A 20,567-nucleotide genomic window follows, 5' to 3' on the forward strand; every position below is an offset into this window, starting at 1 on the left:
GATCGCTGCAAAACTTGGCTAAATAATTGACCATTCCCAGGAATCTTTGGACTCCTTTAATATTGCTGAGTCTTGGCATTTCTCTAATTGCCCTCACTTTCCCTGGGTCTACTTTCAGGCCTTTGGAGGTCAACAAATGTCCAGTGTAGGCCATCTCAGTTACTCTCAACCTGAGTTTGTCTGAGTTCAATTTAATATTCTTTTTTCTGAATCTCTGTAAAAAAATGTAGTAATTTGCAATCATGATATTGTTGTGCTTGTTCTGGATCTTCACCCTCAATCAGCACATGCCAGAATTCATTTTCTACACTGCATACTATAAAAAGTCTCACTTTAGACAGATCTATTAATATGTCCTCAATTATAGGCAGATGGAAATAGTTCTGTTTCAAAGCTTTGTTTAAAGGCTTTAGGTCTAGGCATCGTCTCAGTTTTCCAAATGGCTTCATTACCACCAAAAGACTGCTTATCCAGTCTGTGCTCTTCTCGACAGGCTGTGTAATTCTACAATTTTGTAGGCTCTGCAGTTCATCTTTCAGTGGCTGTAGGTATTGCAATGGGTACTTTTTTTGGCAATTTAACTGGCTTCTCACTGGTGTCAATCTCTATTTTATAAACACCATGTAGTGGTCTGTCTCCTTGAAACACGTCCCTATAGTCCCTCTGTATCATCTCCTGGTCCCAGGTAATACCATCCAAGGTATCTTCAGTCACCCTGCTATCCACTTCCATTATGTTTTGAACTGTATTTTTATCAGGTTCATGGCTTAGGCAGCCTTGTTGCCCAGAAATGGTACTGTTGTCTCATCATCTATGACCACAAAATCCAGACTTCCTTTTTGTTCCTTCCGTTTTTAAATTTTTATATTTTCTCACAGGCTTCAATGTGGTATGGTTGTACATTAACCATCTGTTAACAGTCTCTTCCAACCCTATGTCCGAGTTTATCGGACAGATCAGGATAATGTTACAACTTGCACCACAATGTAATTGAAATCGTATCACTTTCTTCCCAGGTAACTTGGCTGCATACAACGATTTCTGGTGCTTACTAGGGTCTTCTTGCACTGTGTTTACCATCTGTTTGGTGACCCACATAATGGCCTCATACTCACTGTTGCACTCTTCGGTTACTGTGTGTACTTTAGATTTGTTTTTCTACCCTCTGGACAAACACTTGGCTGCAAAATGATTACATTTGTCACATATATGGTATTTTCCCCATAATCTAGACACTTTTCTTTCTGTCTTGTGTTTTCTCTACCGCAGTATTTGCCTGTGTCTGTACCCTAATCATCTACTAATGTTGTATTGGGTTTTGATTTCTTCCTTATGTATTGCATAGACAGTTTCTGCTGACTGCTCTTCCAGGGTTCTAATCCGCTCTTTGGATAGCTTTGCAGCTCTGCATATCTCCTAGCTTTCCCCCCAGATTAAGGCAGCTTCCCCATAGCAACCGGTCTCGCACTTGTGAGTCTCATATCCCACATGCTATCCGGTCTCTTATCAATGAATCGTTAATATTGCTAAAATTGCAACTGGCTGCTACAACTTCTAAATCAGTGCTGTACTCATCTATCTGGCCCCTGCAGCTGCTTGATCCCAGGTAAAGAAATTATATCCTCCCACCACTTCATTCTTCCTAGGGGGGTCTGTCCTGGTGAAAACTGGACAGTCCAGGGGAGGGCCATGGCCCGCTGACCTCCCCTGTTCCGGCGCCACTGATTTGCGGGTTTAATGTCTCTGGAGGCTTCAGTGCTTCCATTTTCTGTTATCAGCCTTGTCTTGTAAAACAAACTGTGTACTCACAGCAGTATTCTGCTCTCTGCAGTGCAAGTCTGAACAGTCTCTCCCGCGGTCTAGGACTCGATTAGCTCTGCCACTATGTTTTATGCTTCACTGTGTTTGAATCACCTACCATATAAAATTTTACTCTGACACAGGGTTAATTAAACTCCAGCTTTATTGTGGCTGCTTACATCATGGCATTTTCAGCGTCATGGCTTTTCAGAAAGTTCCCCATGAGGAGTCACTTCCAAGCAGTTCCCCCCAGGAAACAGTATGTTGCCTGAAAGTGTCTGCTAACGCTCAAGCAACAGGTTTCAGCGTAGCAGCCGTGTTAGTCTGTATTCGCAAAAAGAAAAGGAGTACTTGTGGCACCTTAGAGACTAACAAATTTATTTGAGCATAAGCTTTCGTGAGCTACGGCTCACTTCATCGGATGCAGACCACACCACACGATCCATTGTCTACAGCCAAGCTCTACGATACAACCGCATTTGCTCCAATCCCTCAGACAGAGACAAACACCTACAAGATCTCTATCAAGCATTCTTACAACTACAATACCCACCTGCTGAAGTGAAGAAACAGATTGACAGAGCCAGAAGAGTACCCAGAAGTCACCTACTACAGGACAGGCCCAACAAAGGAAATAACAGAACGCCACTAGCCATCACCTTCAGTCCCCAACTAAAACCTCTCCAATGCATCATCAAGGATCTACAACCTATCCTGAAGGACGACCCATCACTCTCACAGATCTTGGGAGACAGGCCAGTCCTTGCCTATAGACAGCCCCCAACCTGAAGCAAATACTCACCAGCAACCACACGCCACACAACAGAAGCAGTAACCCAGGAACCTGTCCTTGCAACAAAGCCCATTGCCCACTGTGTCCACATATCTATTCAGGGGACACCATCATAGGGCCTAATCACATCAGCCACACTATCAGAGGCTCGTTCACCTGCACATCTACCAATGTGATATATGCCATCATGTGCCAGCAATGCCCCTCTGCCAAGTACATTGGTCAAACTGGACAGTCTTTACGTAAAAGAATAAATGGACACAAATCAGACATCAAGAATTATAACATTCAAAAACCAGCCGGAGAACACTTCAATCTCTTTGGTCACTCGATTACAGACCTAAATGTTGCAATTCTTCAAAAAAAAAAACAAAAAAAAAACAACAACTTCAAAAACAGACTCCAAGGAGAGACTGCCGAATTGGAATTAATTTGCAAACTGGATACAATTAATTTTGCCTTGAATAGAGACTGGGAGTGGATGGGTCATTACACAAAGTAAAACTATTCCCCCCCACCACTGTTCCTCAGATGTTCTTGTCAACTGCTGGAAATGGTCCACCTTGATTATCACTACAAAAGGTTCCCCCCCTGCTCTCCTGCTGGTAATAGCTCACCGTAAGTGATCACTCTCATTACAGTGTGTGTGGTAACACCCACTGTTTCATGTTCTCTATGTATATAAATCTCCCCACTGTATTTTCCACTGAATGCATCCGATGAAGTGAGCTGTAGCTCACGGAAGCTTATGCTCAAATAAATTTGTTAGTCTCCAAGGTGCCCCAAGTCCTCCTTTTTGCTCAAGCAACAGCAATTTGTGCTGAAGTTTTCTAAAAATCTGTTATAAGACTGCTGAGGCAGCTGCATCAAGGCACTGGAGAGTGTTCCTCCTGCAGTGATTCAGAAGCTGAGAACAGCAATAGGTAAAGTTTTGCTGCAAGAATCACTCTTCTCCCCGCCCCTTCTAAAGTAACCTATTCTGGCACTTGAAGTTGATGTTAATCAGTTGAAGTGCTGCTTTTGGGCCGGATATAGCCCCAGCCAAGTGGGTCTGTGTGTTTTCAATGTCAAGTGCCAGCAGTAATCACTGCTTTATTCTGTTGAAGCTAATGCTGGGACTCATTTGCCCCTCCCAACAAATCCAGGAATACATGAACAAAAAGGATGGTAAGGTAGGTCTTGGTGGTCCATCATAGGAAGGAAAGTGCATGGTGTCAGAATTTTCAAAAACTCTGGACCTTCTCAGAGTGGGCAGAAGGGAATCCTAGTCCCACCAAACAATATTGACATTAATGATGTCTCCATCCACGTTGTGATTCTGGGCAGTTCTGCCTCCTCACACTTGTTATGCCTCACAAAACCACTCTCAGATTAAAAATACCCAGAGAGATGTCAGTAGGTACAGCAAGTGTAAAATAGAGGCAGAGCATGCTTTTGGGAGGCTGAGAGCCAAATGCAAATAGCTGCTGACTTACAATGTTAATTCAATGACTAATCAAGCCATTATAATGTCCTCCTCCTGCACTTTACGCAATACTTGTAAAACCAAAAGGGAGGTCTTTGAACAATGGAGTGAGGAAGCAATGGGACTGGCAGCAGCCTAGCCAAACAAACAAGCTGTGACAGACTCCAGTATAATTTACAGCATCCGCACCCTTCTTCTCTCGTCCTACAACAGAGGACTAAGAGTATGTGTTATGATGCCAAACTAGATTACACAGTATAATGGATCAGACTAGAAGATGGGGACATTTACTAGTGCCTGCTAACTTGCACTCATGGTGTATTGGATCCATTCTTCCTCTTGGAGACCCTAGTCTGATGTGAATTTGAAATGCTCATTGTGGACTTCAGGAGAGGCTGTGATGTTACTTTATCTTCTACTGAACAGTTATGAACAATTAAATTTAATTTAACACGCTGGCTGCACAAATGCATGAACTTGCTTCTGGGTCACTTTCACAGGCGGTCTCGTTCTGATGGGCTGAATTCATAAAACAGATGTACAAAATAAATCACAGACTGGAAAAACAAACAAACAAAACAAAAAAAAACTTCCACTCATGGAAACTTTGAAAAAGTCTTCTCTATCTCCTCACTCTGCTAATAACTTATATTCAAAATATGCTTTTAAATTAAAGGTCTCATATATATTATAATTAGGGCTGCCAATTAATCACAGTTAACTCACACGATTAAAAAAAATTAACTGCGATTAAAAAAATTAATCACAATTAATCACTGTGTACAATGCTTGCTTTATATTCTTTTTTATTACAAATATTTGCACTATAAAAATGATACACAAAAGAAATAGTATTTTTCAATTCACCTCATACTGCAATCTCTTTATCATGAAAGTGCAACTTACAAATGTAGATTTTTTTTGTTACATAACTGCACTCAAAAACAAAACAATGTAAAACTTTAGAACAAGTCCACTCAGTCCTACTTCTTGTTCAGCCAATCGCGAAGACAAATAAGTTTGTTTACATTTATGGGAAATACTGCTGCCTGCTTCTTATTTATAATGTGAGAAAGCGAGAACAGGCATTCGCATGGCACTTTTCTATCCGGCGTTGCAAGGTATTTATGTGCCAGATGTGCTAAAGATTCATATGCTCCTTCATGCTTCAGCCACTATTCCAGAGGACATGCTTCCATGCTGATGATGCTCATTAAATAAATGTATTAATTAAATTTGTGACTGAACTCCTTGGGGGAGAATTGTATGTCTCCTGTTATGTTTTACCGACGTTCTGCCATATATTTCATGTTACAGCAGTCTCGGATGATGACCCAGCACATGTTGTTCATTTTAAGAACACTTTCGCTGCAGATTTGACAAAACGCAAAAAAGGTACAAATGTGAGATTTCTAAAAATAGCTACAGCACTCGACCCAAGCTTTAAGAATCTGAAGTGCCTTCCCACATCTGAGAGGGACGAGGTGTGGAACATGCTTTCAGAAGTCTTAAAAGAGCATCATGCAGATGCGGAAACTACAGAACCCGAACCACCGAAAGAGAAAGTCAACATTCTGCTGGTGGCATCTGACTCAGATGATGAAAGTGAACATGCGTCGGTCTGCTCTGCTTTGAACTGTTATTGAGCAGGTCATCAGCATGTCCTCTGGAATGGTGGTTGAAGCATGAAGGGACATATGAATCTTTATCGCATCTGGCATGTAAATATCTTGCGATGCTGGCTACAACAGTGCTATGCAAACTTCTGTTCTCACTTCCACATGACATTGTAAATAAGAAGCGGGCAGCATTATTTCCTACAAATTGTAACCAAACTTGTTTGTCTGAGTGATTGGTTGAAGTAGGACTGAATGGACTTGTAGGCTCCAAAATTTTCCATTGTTTTATTTTTGAATGCAGTTATTTTTTGTACATAATTCTACATTTGTAAGTTCAACTTTCATGATAAAGAGATTGCACTACAGTACTTGTATTAGGTGAATTGAAATATACTATTTCTTTTGTTTTTCACAGTACAAATATTTGTAATAAAAATATATATAAAGTGAGCACTGTACACTCTGTATTCTGTGTTGTAATTGAAATCAATATATTTGAAAATTTAGAAAACATCAAAAAATATTTTTAAAAATGGTATTCTCTTTTTATTTAACAGTGCGATTAATTGTGATTAACTTTTTAATCATGCGAGCGATTAATCACGATTAATTTTTTTAATCGCTTGACTGCCCTAATTATAACATTATTTCAAGGCTGTTTTGGCAGCATTAAACATCAAATATAATTTTTAACTGTGTTTTTTCTATTTTTCAAAAAAAAGCCAAAGTTATCAGAGTTGGTGAAGACACTTGAAATTCCAGAGGAGAACATAAGCCATATAAATGACTTCAGTGCAGCCAGAGAATTAAGAAAACTACAGCAGAAGATCAAGACTATTTTGGATGACTGGCTGGAACATTATCGAATGGCTTTTGGTCAGTCACTGTAGAAAAAAATTTTAGTGATGATTTTAATAGTTTTCAGTTTGCTTTTACTTCAGCAGGTACCACAATGGACAAAATAGCTCAAGGCCTGTCCTTTCTCTTCTTGATCTGCAGTTTCAGACTTAATTTTATAGAGTGGCTTTCTGGCTTTAAAATACTGTGCATTGAAACAGATAGAAGGGCAGATTGTGAACTTCTTAATCACATCGGTGAACAGTTAATCACATGAAAGGGTCCGGTGAAGCCAAGGTGACTGTGAAATAGGGTATCACTCAAGATGAGCAAGAGAGGTGGGTTCTGGTCTTTAATGAGGAAGGCACTAATGACAGTGTCACTTCCACATTTCTCTGGGTCAGTGGCACTGTAACTTTTGCTAGTGTTTGGGGTTTGGGAAAGAAATAAGTTTTTAAAAAAAACAAAGACTATCTGAATGGGTTTCTTTGGAGCTAGAGATTCCGAACACATTTGCTACTACATTTAAGTAGTACCTTATAATAATACATTAATTTATATTGGAATTCCTGTCTCTGCATGAAATTCATGTCTAGGCATTGGGCCAAAGTATGAATTATGCACCACTTAAGCCATATTTGGTCATTTAAGAGGAACTAAAGTGATGTATAGACCTCATGCTGGTCCTTTGCACGGGCATGAATTTCGCCCACTGAGCACTGGCTGCATAAGAGATATCTTAAACTAAATCCATGACACCATGGTCTTCTGGTTCAGTATAATCTGGCAATGCCTGTATTTTGTAGTCTCTGTATTTGATTCCCTCCAAAGAGAAACATTCCATAATATTTGAGCCCTCTTGTAAGGAACATGAACTTGAATATCATCTTCCTTAGATATTATTTCATTTCTCTTATATCTTGTCAATATTGTTAATCCTGATGGTTTGTATCAGTTCCCGTGCATAAAAGTAGCCACCAGTAGAGCAAAAACATAGGTTTGGTTGCGGTTTTTACCCCCAACCAAAGTTACATCTGGTACAATAACCAGTCCTGCACACTAAGAGCAAAATCTCTTTCAAAGCTGCCAGGTCCAGGAGCATGTGAAAAATATTAGAACCAAGATCTGCTACCTGAGGGAAGAATTTAGACTTAATTTCATAGTTGGTCTTGTGCTCCTGAATACACAGTAGAAGAGTTCCACTTACAGGCACATGAACACAGCTAATTGCAGAAGAAGGGCTTAGTTTTTTGTTGGTTTGTTTGTTTTTTTTTGTCTCCTAAGACTGACATCTAGGGTGTGGTGGTGTATTTCAGAAATTGGCTCGCCACACATTCACAAAATGCCTGGCCTTCCTCAGAGAGCTTTAAGAAAACGCACAGTGCAGTCTGCAGCTGCTTCCCTGGTTACCTCAATTGTACAGAGAGCACAAGAGAAGAACAGAGAGGACAGTGGAGCCCACGAGTCAGACAGCTCTCTCCTGCTAGCTCGTTTTCAATCAGCTCCTGCTCACAACATGCAGGGGGAGCTGTCACCTTATTCTCCCAGGTAAAAAAATAAATTCATTTCTCACTGCCCACTGAAATGTTTCTATGATGAGAACTTAATTGTGCATTATAGTGAATTTTAGGTTATTCTAATTAAGCTTAATTATCAGTGGCATAGAACCAATTCTTTCACTGTATCCCCCCATGGCATTGTAAAAATAACAAGAATAAGTTAGCGACAGGAAAACCATGAAAGGTTTGGGAAAGTATCCTGAACTGACCCTGGAATACAGTTTATATAAAACATTTTACTGGATTATCATCATACCTTTATATTACAATAATATCCAACAGCTTCATTCAGGAGTGGGGCACCATTGTGCCAGAAAGAGATCTTGGAGTCTTTGTGAATAGTTCTGGGAAAACATCTGCTTAATGTGCAGCGGCAGTCAAAAAACCTCACAATGTTCGGCACCAGTAGGAAAGGGATAGAGAATAAGACAGAAAATATCATAGTGCCACTTTATAAATCCAAGGCACACCCACACCATGAATACTGATTGGAACAGGTGCAGAGATGGGCAACAAAAATTATTAGGGGCATGGAACAATTTCCATAGGAGGAGAGATTTAAAAAAACTGGGACTTTCAGCTTAGAAAAGAGACGACTAAGCGGGGGGATATGAGAGGTCTATAAAATCATGACTGGTGTGGAGAAAAAGTGTTATTTACCCTTTCACACAACAGAAGAACCCGGGGGTCACCCAATAAAATTAATAGGCAGGAGATTTAAAACAAAGAAAAGGAAGTATTTCTTCACACAAGGGGCGTCCCGAGCCTCTGCCAGAAGCTGGGAGTGGACAACAGGGGATAGATCATTCAATAATTGCCCTGTTCTATTGATTCCCTCTGAAGCCTCTGGCATTGGCCGCTGTCGGAAGACAGGATACTGGGCTAGGTGGACCATTGGTCTGACCCAGTGTGGCCATTCTTATGTTTCTATGGGTTATACAGACACATGACAACTCAGACCCTGACCTGAAGATCTTGCCTTTTAAGGCCCCAATCTCCCAAATGACTTCACATGGGCCATATTACCTTGCACGAGGCCTAAGAAAGCTTGAGATTTAGTTCTGCTCTGCCTAGAGTGCCAATTATACAACTCCCATTAACCTATTGGAGCCATGCAACTAAAACCAGAGAAATGTATGGGGTAATTTTTGTTGTCTGTGTAATCCATAGTCCTTACTCTTGCAGGTGTATGGTTCTGAATCCCTTCCTACTCCCAACTAGATTGCTTCTTTTGTTCACACCAGTACATAACAGGTGACATCATTATCAGTTAATTGAAAAACAGATTTCACCCATGTATATGCACCATATATATGTACTGCAGAACACTTATCTGCTTTGTTTTCCTGACATTTAAACAACTGATTATTTACTGTTATTTTGTCTTGCAGAATTTCTTCTTTAGTAAACAGCAATATCAAACCAGATCAGCCAAATGTGCCTCAGTTCAGTTTAAATAAATACACCCCTGTATTACAGAACTCCTACGTATCTGGGTAAGGAAATCTGAGCAGGCACCGGACAAGGTTGATTCTTAGTGACTTACTGACAAGCCATTTCTGGAGCTGGATAAACATCTTACAAACACTATTTGTTTTTCCTGTGATTCAACACCATTACGTATGATTTCATTATAATACATTAGGAATCATAGTAACTCTGTAAACCAAAGTAATTTACTGTTGTCATACTTGAGATATCTGCAGACAATGAGGTGATGTATAATGAGACTGTCACATTCCACTACTTCTCCCTGTTGAGGATTTGCTGCCATTTTTACTGATGCAGAGGTGCCATTAGCTATTTCCTTAAAGAAAATTTGCACTGTATTTTTCTTTTATTTAACTGAATATGATACACAAGCTCAATGATACCCCGCCATAGGTAAAGCAAGTAAAGGAACAACATATTCAAATTTACACATGACCAGCCTGTAATTCCATCAGCAATCTGATATCATGAAGCATGACACCAAAGCTCAAGTGGTTTCTTTTTGACTCCAGAATGCCAGCATGGAATAATAACCCTGTTTTATGTCTATATTATACATAGGTTAAAACAAATGTCTATTGTCTTCCTCCTGTATACGAGATCCCCTTTTCTCTTGACCCTCCTTCACACTTGTTTCTTATCCTTCTGTTATTTCCCTAAAAATCAGGCCTTCCACTCCTTACACCGTACAGCATACAAGGTATAAGCATTGGATTCAAGCCAACATTTACTCATAGCTCTTTTCATTGCAATTCCTTACTCCTGGTACACTCATATAGGGACTGATCCAACACATTCTGAAAACAACGGGAGTCTTGCCATTAACGTCAATGGGCTGTGGATCAGATCCGTGGGCTTCAAAATTCTTCTTGTTGCCTGCACCTCAGAAAAGATTTGCCAGCTGTGAGGAAATCATGTTGTGAAGCGGGCGTGGCAGGTTCTCTTTTTTACTGAAGTTATGTGCAAGCCTGCAGTGAGATAGTTCTTTGGCATTTTACCAAGAAATAAGATGATAGCTTCGCACTTCTACAACACATCTCATCCAAGCACTTTTCAAACATGATCTAAGCTTCACACTACCTTTGTGAAACCAGTAACACTCATACCCACACAATCCATGCTTAACTTCTGTGACTAAATGATTAAAACATAAATACACTACAACTGGCTGTCTAAGGGCATGAGGTGCACGTGAGACCTGCAGAAAACCAGGGAGTCAGACCAGCAGACTTTGAAGTCTGCATTCAGGGTTGAGCAATTTTCAAAGCCTACTTGGCCAGCTCATCCAGTTAAGGAGAGCACCATCCAGCTTTCCCCTCTGGCAAGCACAGCAGCTCTGCTCCTGCAGAATTCAGGAACACCACAGCATCAAAGATTCAGTCACAGCTTTGGGAACGTCAGCCCTTCAACTAGCTGTGCATGTTGATTAAGCAGAGTTCAGAAAATGTAGGTTTGACCCTGCTGTGCTGTTTATAGATTATGGTTTAAAAGATGCTGTTTTCTGTATTCTGTTTATTTGACATTCTATTTAACTGGCTTCTGTTTTCACTTTAGGACCAAAGCCATGACTTGCCCTCTAATTTCCCCCCTTTGCTTTCTATTTCTCATGACAGCGATAAGCTATTGTTTACATCCCACAGTGCTTGCCCTGTTGTCCTTCGGAGAATACTGATGGGGCAGGAAGGAAAGATATGCAGATGTAGTAATCATCAGATTCCATATGTATCAGACCTGGAGTATGATCACCTTATTAACAACCAGATGTCTGCCCTGGAACAAATCATGGTGGTCTGTGTGTCTTCTTCATTGAAAACAAATGGGGATCCAAGTGAAGACAAATTAGAGCAGCTCCACGAGAGGAAGAACAGGAACCGAAGTATGCCGTGTATTCAGGTGGGTTTCATGGGAGTTTAGCACATTTGAAAATAGTTTTTTAAAAAATAACCCTTGGATCCATTTGCTGTTTATCCTGTCACCAAAATTGGAACAGTTTTCTCACCGTTTGTGTACTCGATACATTTGCATGGCTCGGAGAATACAGAGTAGTAAATTAATCTAAAGACTTTCTCTTCACATTTATGGGATTAAGTTTAGTATGGTATAAGGCAGGGGTTTTCCTTTTTCTTTCTGAGCTCCCCCCAAAACAAGCTATAAAACCCCCCACAGCCCACCTGTCCCACAACAACTGTTTTTCTGCATATCCAGTAGATTAAAAGCCCAAGGCAGGCGTTAGGGGGTGGCAAGCTGAGTTGCTCAGGCTTTGGCTTCAGCCCCGTGCGGCTTGGGCTTCCTGCCCTGAGCCCCACGGAGTCTTAACACTGGCCCTGCTCTCCGGTTTATTTTGGCAGACCCCCTGAAACCAGCTCGCTGTCCCCCAGGGGGCCCCGGACCCACAGTTGAGAACAGCTGGTGTAAGGTACATGTCACAAAGTGGGCATGAGCAACTCTATGTTGATGAAACTTGTGTACAAAGGGACTGGAACAAGATGTTAGTTAAAAATTGGAGACAGAATAGTGCATGGTGGCTACTTTAACTTACACACTTTTATTGCTGTTTCTTGCGTAGTTTTTCTCCCAGTCTCTAGGGCCTTGTCTGCACTGAGGATTTCCTGATTTTTTCCCCCAGCAATGCTGGGAACGGAGCACTAGCAGAAATCTGATCCAGATGTTTCTATCATGTTATCTAGTCTTAGATGGCATGATGATAAAAATAAATGCCAGTGACTGAGCTACACTAATGCTTCCCACCATTACTAGCATTGCTGAAGCTGCTGGAACAAGATTGGGAGGATTTCAGAAAATCCCACATAGTTGCTGCCTGGATTGATGTGTACATAATACCCGTTTAAGCACCTGAACAGGTCCTTACTGATGTGTAACTTATAACCCCTCAGCAATTGGCCCCATAGTATATATCAATTTTAATTAATCTATATTTGGAAAAAATAGACTATAAGGGGTGAAATCCTGGTCCCATTGAAGTCAATAGGAGAACTCCCTTTGACTTCAGTGGGCCCAGGATTTTCATGCAACAAGTTTAAAAGTGGAGGCTGGATCAAATACAAATTTAATATCTCCAGTCTGCAAACAGGAGTAGTACTGGCACCACTCTTAAGTATCTGCTAACAATTTCATGTCAGGGTGAGTCCCATACATGTGGTTCCACATAAAAGAGAGGGAAGGAGAGGCTCCTGGGTGCAGGTGTATTCAGGTGTGCATATTGCTCTTCCCTTCTGGAGACCTGGGTTCAAATCCCACTTGAATCTCCAGTAAAAATGGGGTTTTGTGTTTTCCATCCTAGTCCTCGGATATTTGTCCACTTCATAAAACCCTATACTGCAGCCTTCTAATTAGTTCCTCCATGCTAGCAGTAAGATTACTAGTATTTTGAAGGTCAGGACTCCAGTACATTGAGAACTAAATGAGAAGCTTGCACCATAGCTGGCTGCCATCCGTCCTTTCATAAGCACTAGATTTAATTTTAAACATACAGGTATGGCTTCTTTGAAGAAGTGGCAAATTAACCTAGAAGGAGAAATCCAACAATTATGAATACTATCTCCAAAAACAAGTGTGCTCAGAACAGCTGCCTTCCTCAGTCACAAAGAAGAAGATAATTAGTTCAGTTCAGCTCATCAGGATTTGTGCAGAGGGAATATTATGCACTGATGATTGGTAGAATAAGATTTATAGCCTACATATTTCTATAATTGCTCTTCCTATGTTGCTTCAGGGTCGCCTGGACTCCTATCGTCTCCTCAAATATGACATCACCTCTGCAGATGAATTTACCGGCCATAAAGGTTCATTACTGGTGCAAAGGCATAATGTTGCTCCCGGCATGTTTTTGGTATGTTAAAACTGTTACCGCTATCTACATGTACAGCCAAATATTTTACTTTTAATGATATTACCACTATATTGGAACAAAACTATGACTTCTGATTGTCACCATGCTGCACACTGTGTCTATTCAGACCCTCTTGGCAGTAGCCATAATAGTCTTTCTTCAGAAGCCCAGGGCCCTGCCACTGTCATGCCTTGATCTTAGCTATTCGCAATATAGCCCTTGCGATACAAATTGCAGTATTCTAATTCTGCCTAACAGAGGACTGCTGTACACATGCCACTCACCAGTTCTTTAGAATATGAACCATGTTTCCCTTTCAGTTTCAATGACAGCAGTTCGTTTTTATCATGTTTCTATTAACGTGGCTCTATTTCATCTATTGCAAAAAAGCTTTGAAGGTATATCAAATAGGGTATCTCAGTCTTTAACAAGGGAAAAAGCATGACCTTTCAATCTTATTGAAAACCTTTTGCAAATCAGGAAGGAGTTTAAATCAAATGTACACATTGGCTAGTTTTCGGTTTAATATAGTATTGTGCCAGGTTTGAATTCATTAGAACCCAAGGTAGAAGACATACTAATCCTTTAATACTTGAGTGACTGATGCAAAGATTTGGCCATAATAATGTATGTTACAACTCAGCAATAGTTATAAAAACTATACAGAAGACTTGATTCTTCAGCCCTTTAGTCCCATGCAATATTTGGCTAAGGATGGATAAATATTGTTGACCAGCACTCCTTTATTATTACACTGGGATCAAATTTAGTCTCCATGTAACCACCACCACAAATGCTACTTTTCCTTCAATTATTCTTTGTTTCTTTCTTTTAACAAAAAAAAAGTCTCCATTAACGACATAGTGGTTATTTCCTGTAAACCTGTTACTGATAGAGAGCAACAATAATCATTTCCTGCATTTGCTCAATATGAATTTTCAGCACTTGCTATGGCATTCAGAGTATAGGAGTTTTAAATGTATTCTCCATTCCTGAGAAGAGTAACATTAAAAACTGTTTCCATCAGTGAGAAGCCAATTATTACTTTTAAAACAAGAGGCAAAGAAAAACATTCCACATGAATATGCCCATCAGTGATCAACTTATCCGTCCACTGGGTGACACTATTGATCCACACAAAGTTACTAGATTGCATCTAAAACTGCAAAAAGTGTGTCTAAGGAAGATAAAATTTAATGTTTGACATTTAATTTCTCTACACAATATTACCACATGTAGCATTTTGCATAAAATATGTTAACTTCCTCCTTGATGGTGAAGGGTAAATTTATCAGATTAATGATATAACTAAAAAGTGGAAAAAACAAAGCCTCCAACTCTATATTTACAGAGCTGATAGAATCAGTGAAAAATAAATTGGTCATTTCTTAATGAGTGGAAAAGGAGACAATACGAGGTAGTTGAGCCCAATGTGTAGTCCATTGGGCATCACCACACATGTGCCAATGGAAAAACATGTATGATAAAACATCAGAGTCTGAATGAGCCACCAGCTTGTGCTACAGATGAGCACTGCTATAACAGGGCTGAGTAAAGATGCTAGCCAGCTACACAGAGATGTTTTGGCTTTGTTCCATATGACTGTTTTTGCATTTCCATATGGAAGTGGTTTAGTGAATATGAAAAAAGTTAGGAGGATAATGTAAAGCTTTATGATTAATGTTAATCCAGATGTTTACAGCAGTTCATGAACTTGCCTAACATTCAAAGTCATTTAGAACGTGTAGACAATGAATAGATAGCAGTGTTCAATCTGACAGAATGAAATTTCTCCTTATTCTAGAAAGATGAACTACCACTGTGTGTTCAGTATCAATTCTATAGCCAGCTTGATAGAGATAAAAGTAGTACATGGAGTCCAAATGCAACTGGAATTGGTCTACCTGTATGGCCTGGATTATTCCTCCTAGAAATAGGATGTAATTAGCAAGGTTGCTAACGTCCAGAGATGTTTTCTTAAACAAGGACCTAACCACCACATGTTTAGGCATGGCTGGCAGCTTAGCTTTCTGAAAGGGGGTATTAACAGTCCTTTTCAATAACAGTCCCAGTGCCTTTCCACTGGCAAAACAACCAACCAGAAAAGAGATGTGTCAATTTCATAGATGACTGGTTACAACTCCCTAAGCATACCCAAAATCTTAAAAATGAAACTGGGCAAAAATCCATACAGATGGTGCCTTCCTTACTATTCCTATGGAAGCATTCAAACTACACTGAATCAACTGATTTTAAGAAAGAAGTTGATGATTCCTTATAGCAAGAACCAGGTGACTTTCCATGCTGAGTCAGTGCAAGTTAATCTGCCAAAAAGACTGGTGGCAATTTAGGAAAGTTTCACCAGCATGGCCAAGGAGGAGAAAAATGTGACCACAGCCATGCCACAGAAATGCAAATATTCTCCATGAGCCCTTTGACCAGATCTATGTGAAACTTCCAGCAACAGCACTCCAGCCTTCTGCCCTACTTCACGTTATCTGGATACTATGATGACTTGCAAAGTCGGGGGGAAGCCTCCAACTGCTACTCTGTCAGTGGTCACAGACAACAGAGGGCCATAACATTCCATATAATCATCCACAGACTGGCCCAAGAGCTGAGTAATAAATTACCTCAGAACATTCTGGAACCTCAGAGTCCATCATTCTCCAGTGATAGATCCACTTAAGAACCAGGAATAATGCCAACCTCAGCCTACAGGAAGTAACTATCTAAGGGCAAAGGGGGTACTGTGCATTCAGATTAGATATATATTTGCGGTTGACCATGGGCTTCTCAGGTTTTGAAGAACCAGGATACAAGTAAATTGTTGAAAGTCGCATGGAATTTGGTTGCAGAGCCAGAAACAGAACCTTATTCTCCTGACTCCCACTCCTGTTCCTTAGTCACAATACCATCTTTCTTCCCCTTCCGTTTTTTTCTTATTACTTTAAAGTTGTATGCAAAGGAAAGCTGACGTGTTCAAATACAGATATCAAGTATTTCAATTTTGCTTGTGTTTTAAGTTTGTATGCAGCAAAATTAATATTTCCAGGAAGGGAAGAGTTCTTTTAAACCCTGTAAATTTAGGAATGCAAAATTAATTATTTTACATTTGTTATCTCAATGCAGCCAACTAAATTTCCTCTAATTGAGTCAACACCCTGGTGAATTTCTTTAGATGATCAGAAAAAAAATCTCCAGAGAAGCACAAGTGTCATCTATGTCCTGTGATCAAAAGGCAACTCTTAGCTTGTCTAAAAGGACAGCGTCCATCCTTAATTTCCTATTTACGCAACAATTAAACCAATAAACACAATCAAGTAATGATAAACAAAAAGAAATAAGTAAGTTGTACAAATTTAAATAACTTCAATAATCAAGGGGAAGAATGTTTTGTGATATGAAAGATTTGATTTTGAACATTTTTCTAATGATGATTTAAATACCTTGAAGAAATGGTTTTACAGAAGCATTACAGTAATGCAGTTTGCTCCCAAGGTAAGCCACATCTCTCTGAACATGGCATGCGCTTCCTGCTATGTGGACAAATCCACCACCATCTTAGGAATCTTTGGCTGGGATTCAATTCCTGTGCCTACAAAACATTAAAGAGCTGTACGCTGAGAGGGGAAACCAAGATTTAACACCGCTTTTGGATAAAATGGCTTTTCAAAGGCATTGTTTGCACTGAACTAAAAAAAAACAACAAAACAACAACTCTCATCTGGCTTATCTTTCTTCCTTAAAGGATTTTAGCTGCTCTGCCCAATTTAGATGCTTTTTTCAGCTTGTTAGTGTATATGTGATTCATGAAGAATTAACAAAATATTGAATTTCTTAATCCAACAGTAGCAAGGCATGATATATATTACCAGGAGACAAATTCATTCTTAAACTGGAATGAGCCAAAATCAAAATACCTGCTTTGATCCACAGGTACTGTAATAGCTGCAGGGAGGATGGTTGTAAGTTATTGCATCTGAAGCTGAACGTGAAGATGATGCAGAGGCTTCAGCTGGTATAGGATGCGGCTACCCACCTTCTCCTTGGTTCAGGCTGCTGTAGAGCACATCAGGCTTGTGCTCAAATCTCTCTACTACTCCAGTCGGCTTCCAATGCCAGTGTAAGGCTTTGGTGCTAATTTTAAAAGCAATTAATGGATCAAGCCCCAGTTACCTCGAAGACCGACTTGTGATCTATGAATGCTCACAGCAGTTGCTCTTTTCTGGGACTATGCAGATCACAAAGCCCAGGACGAAGCGCATAAGGGCTGGGGACAAAACGTTCTCTGTTGAAGGGATCCTGCTATGGAACAATCTTCTGGAGATCAGGTGAATCCCACAGTCTGACCATCTTTAGGAAACATTGCAAGCCTTCCTCCACCGTAAGTGATACAATTCAAAACACCTTTTATTCTAAAACTCCTTTCAACTGCCCCTTACATCCCACTCCCCCCGCAAAAAAACCCCAAACCCCATCCCAAGGAGAGTTCTGATCCATAAACGGAGGAGTGCCAGAGATTCCATGAAGTCCTCTAGTGACTTTCCTGTTGCTATTGATTTTATGTGGAAGGTGCTCAGTTACTGATAGGCATTATATAAAACTAGATAAATAAATGGAGCAGGTGAAGTCAGGCTGAACTGTCTGTATGAGTGTCCTTATAAACCAGGTTGAGATCCTAGCTCCCTGAAATAGAGAGGAGACCCTTATCACCAAAATCTTACACATAAGGGAGTACAGACCTGATGGAGAAGGCTTGCCAGCCCATTGCCTTCCATTTGACATCAAGAGCAGAGCTCCTTTGGGGAAATCTGAGGTAGGTACAGTAAAAGCTTTGTTATCCGGCATGTTGGGGAAATGGTGGGAGCTGGTTAATCAAATATTCCTGTTAACTGAGAGTTATACTTTACGAATGAAATACCAATTTTCAAAGAATTAGAATACAATAAAATGAATAAAGTATAAAATACAGTAGTACAGGACACAAGTATTCACCATCCAGTAGTAGTCCTGCACTGCAAAGTGGTTGGTTTCTTGAAGCACTTAGGTGTGTACAGGTAACCTACTGTATAGAAAACTTTTATCTTATGACGCTGCATATCACTATGCATATCATCGTGATATGCAGCGTCATAAGATAAAAGTTTTCCTTAGCAGAGGAAAGTACTGCCAGCTCCCTATGATATCGACTGCAAACTTTGGACTTTGCCAGTTTGTCCACTGTATGAGAGAGATTCATTCTCGCTCAGCCTGTTCAAAGGGATCATCTTGGAGTTCTCCAGGTCCAAACATTCAAGCCTGATCATCCTGGAATCCAGCTGAAATTATTTCTGCCTTTTTATCCAGGATTTTCATTTTCCACTGCCAATGATCCATGTGATTTTGTTTTGTCATCATTTTTCACCTGTAAATATAATGCTCATGAATTGTCAGCTTAACAGGCCAGGAGGCTGAAGTCCTTTATTTATCCCCAGGAAAGAAACAGTATGTCCATCAGCTGTACAAGCTTCTTTGTACTGTTATCTCAACCCTGTTCTGGAAGGACCACCACGAGGAGAGGAGGGGACAATTCAGTCTCTAGACCTTGTAACAAAGTTCCTGCTCTACCTTGATGAGTCTTGCGCTTATTGGCGGATTTGCTCGCCTTGGAGCTTCACAGCAGCCCTCAGCTTGGCCGTTTTTCTGAATTCACAGTCCAGGTCGACTCCTCCTGTGTCTGACCAGGAGTTGGGAGGATTTGAGGGGAAACCGGGCCCACCCTCTACTCCGGGTTCCAGCCCAGGGCCCTGTGGAATGCAGCTGTCTTGAGTGCCTCCTGGAACAGATGTGCGACAGCTACAACTCCCTGGGCTACTTCCCCATGGCCTCCTCCCAACACCTTCTTTATTCTCACCATAGGACCTTCCTCCTGGTGTCTGATAATGCTTGTACACCTCAGTCCTCCAACAGTCTGCGTTCTCACTCTCAGCTCCTAGTGCCTCTTGCTCCGAGCTCCTCACACGCACACCACAAACTGAAGTGAGCTCCTTTTTAAAACCCAGGTGCCCTGATTAGCCTGCCTTAAATGATTCTAGCAGCTTCTTGATTGGCTGCAGATGTTCTAATCAGCCTGTCTTAATTGTCTCCAGAAGGTTCCTGATTGTTCTGGAACCTTCCCTGTTACCTTACCCAGGGAAAAGGGACCTACTTAGCCTGGGGCTAATATGTCTGCCTTCTATTACTCGCCTATAGCCATTTGGCCCGATCCTGTCACAACCTGTTCCACCCTTGGCATCTCTACTGAGACAGGTGCAGGGATGCTAGTTTGCTTCATTTATGGTGGTGATCCATCTATGTGCCTGTTAACAGCAAGACTGGGACCACAAAGGCTCATTCTACAAAGGCTACCAAGCAGCCACCAGATGGTCACAACTTTTGGTCACTACTCTACAGGGCTGGATTTGAACTAGCAACCTAGAGGTAAAAGGTTCTGCATTCCATTGCCAGTTCCCGTAGCCAGACAGACCTTCCTCCAGCGTGTTCTTTCTTTTCCTTCAAGACAAACTGGCTAACCTGAAAGGCAAACATGGTGCCTGTTGAGGAAACAACATTTGTAGCAGAAGCTACACTACAAGGTTTACACAAGCAAAAAAACAAACCCCACAAAACCCCACAACATTTATTTTTTCAGTTTTTAAAACATGTCCATCACAGCTACCTTTTAGGACATTTACTCATTAAAATACAAAATTAATGACATATTAGCTAGGCAAAAGCTTGCATAAACAGAGGGAATTTAATTGCCCTCAACGTTTAAAAACAAAACAAAACAGATAACACAAAACTTGAGTTTCACCATCACCGCAGAGCATCTATAACATGCCAGGAACTTAAACAGTCAAAGTGAAAAAAATAACCCAACTAAGAAAGAAGCAAAGGCCCAATTAAACTGACCTCCAAGTGGGAAAATCATGTAGTGAGGCCAGGGCACTCAAAGTCCTTGGGTCCATTCCTTAGCTTTCTAGCCACCATTGATCCTTAGTGGACTAACAGATGTACTACAGCTTCTTGTTGATAGCTTGACCAGGAAAGGGGCTGTACTACAAAATCCCAACAGATGCTGAAGCTTCCATTAACTTTGAACTGTGGAGGAAATTTAAGAGATTTTTGT

General features: G+C 40.6%; 1 protein-coding gene across 1 annotated transcript in view; it reads left to right on the plus strand.

The window, feature by feature from the left end:
* LOC141980559 (uncharacterized protein C3orf20 homolog) overlaps nt 1–20,567 on the plus strand; it is a 69,370-nt gene that overhangs the window by 25,076 nt on the left and 23,727 nt on the right. Inside the window, exons 12-16 of the mRNA XM_074941881.1 lie at nt 6,400–6,553; nt 7,831–8,062; nt 9,465–9,569; nt 11,178–11,457; nt 13,298–13,414. Coding sequence (XP_074797982.1) covers nt 6,400–6,553; nt 7,831–8,062; nt 9,465–9,569; nt 11,178–11,457; nt 13,298–13,414 — 888 coding nt within the window. The remainder of the gene's footprint in view (nt 1–6,399; nt 6,554–7,830; nt 8,063–9,464; nt 9,570–11,177; nt 11,458–13,297; nt 13,415–20,567) is intronic.

Source organism: Natator depressus, chromosome 1 (assembly GCF_965152275.1).
Source record: "Natator depressus isolate rNatDep1 chromosome 1, rNatDep2.hap1, whole genome shotgun sequence".
Classification (NCBI taxonomy): Eukaryota; Metazoa; Chordata; order Testudines; family Cheloniidae; genus Natator; species Natator depressus.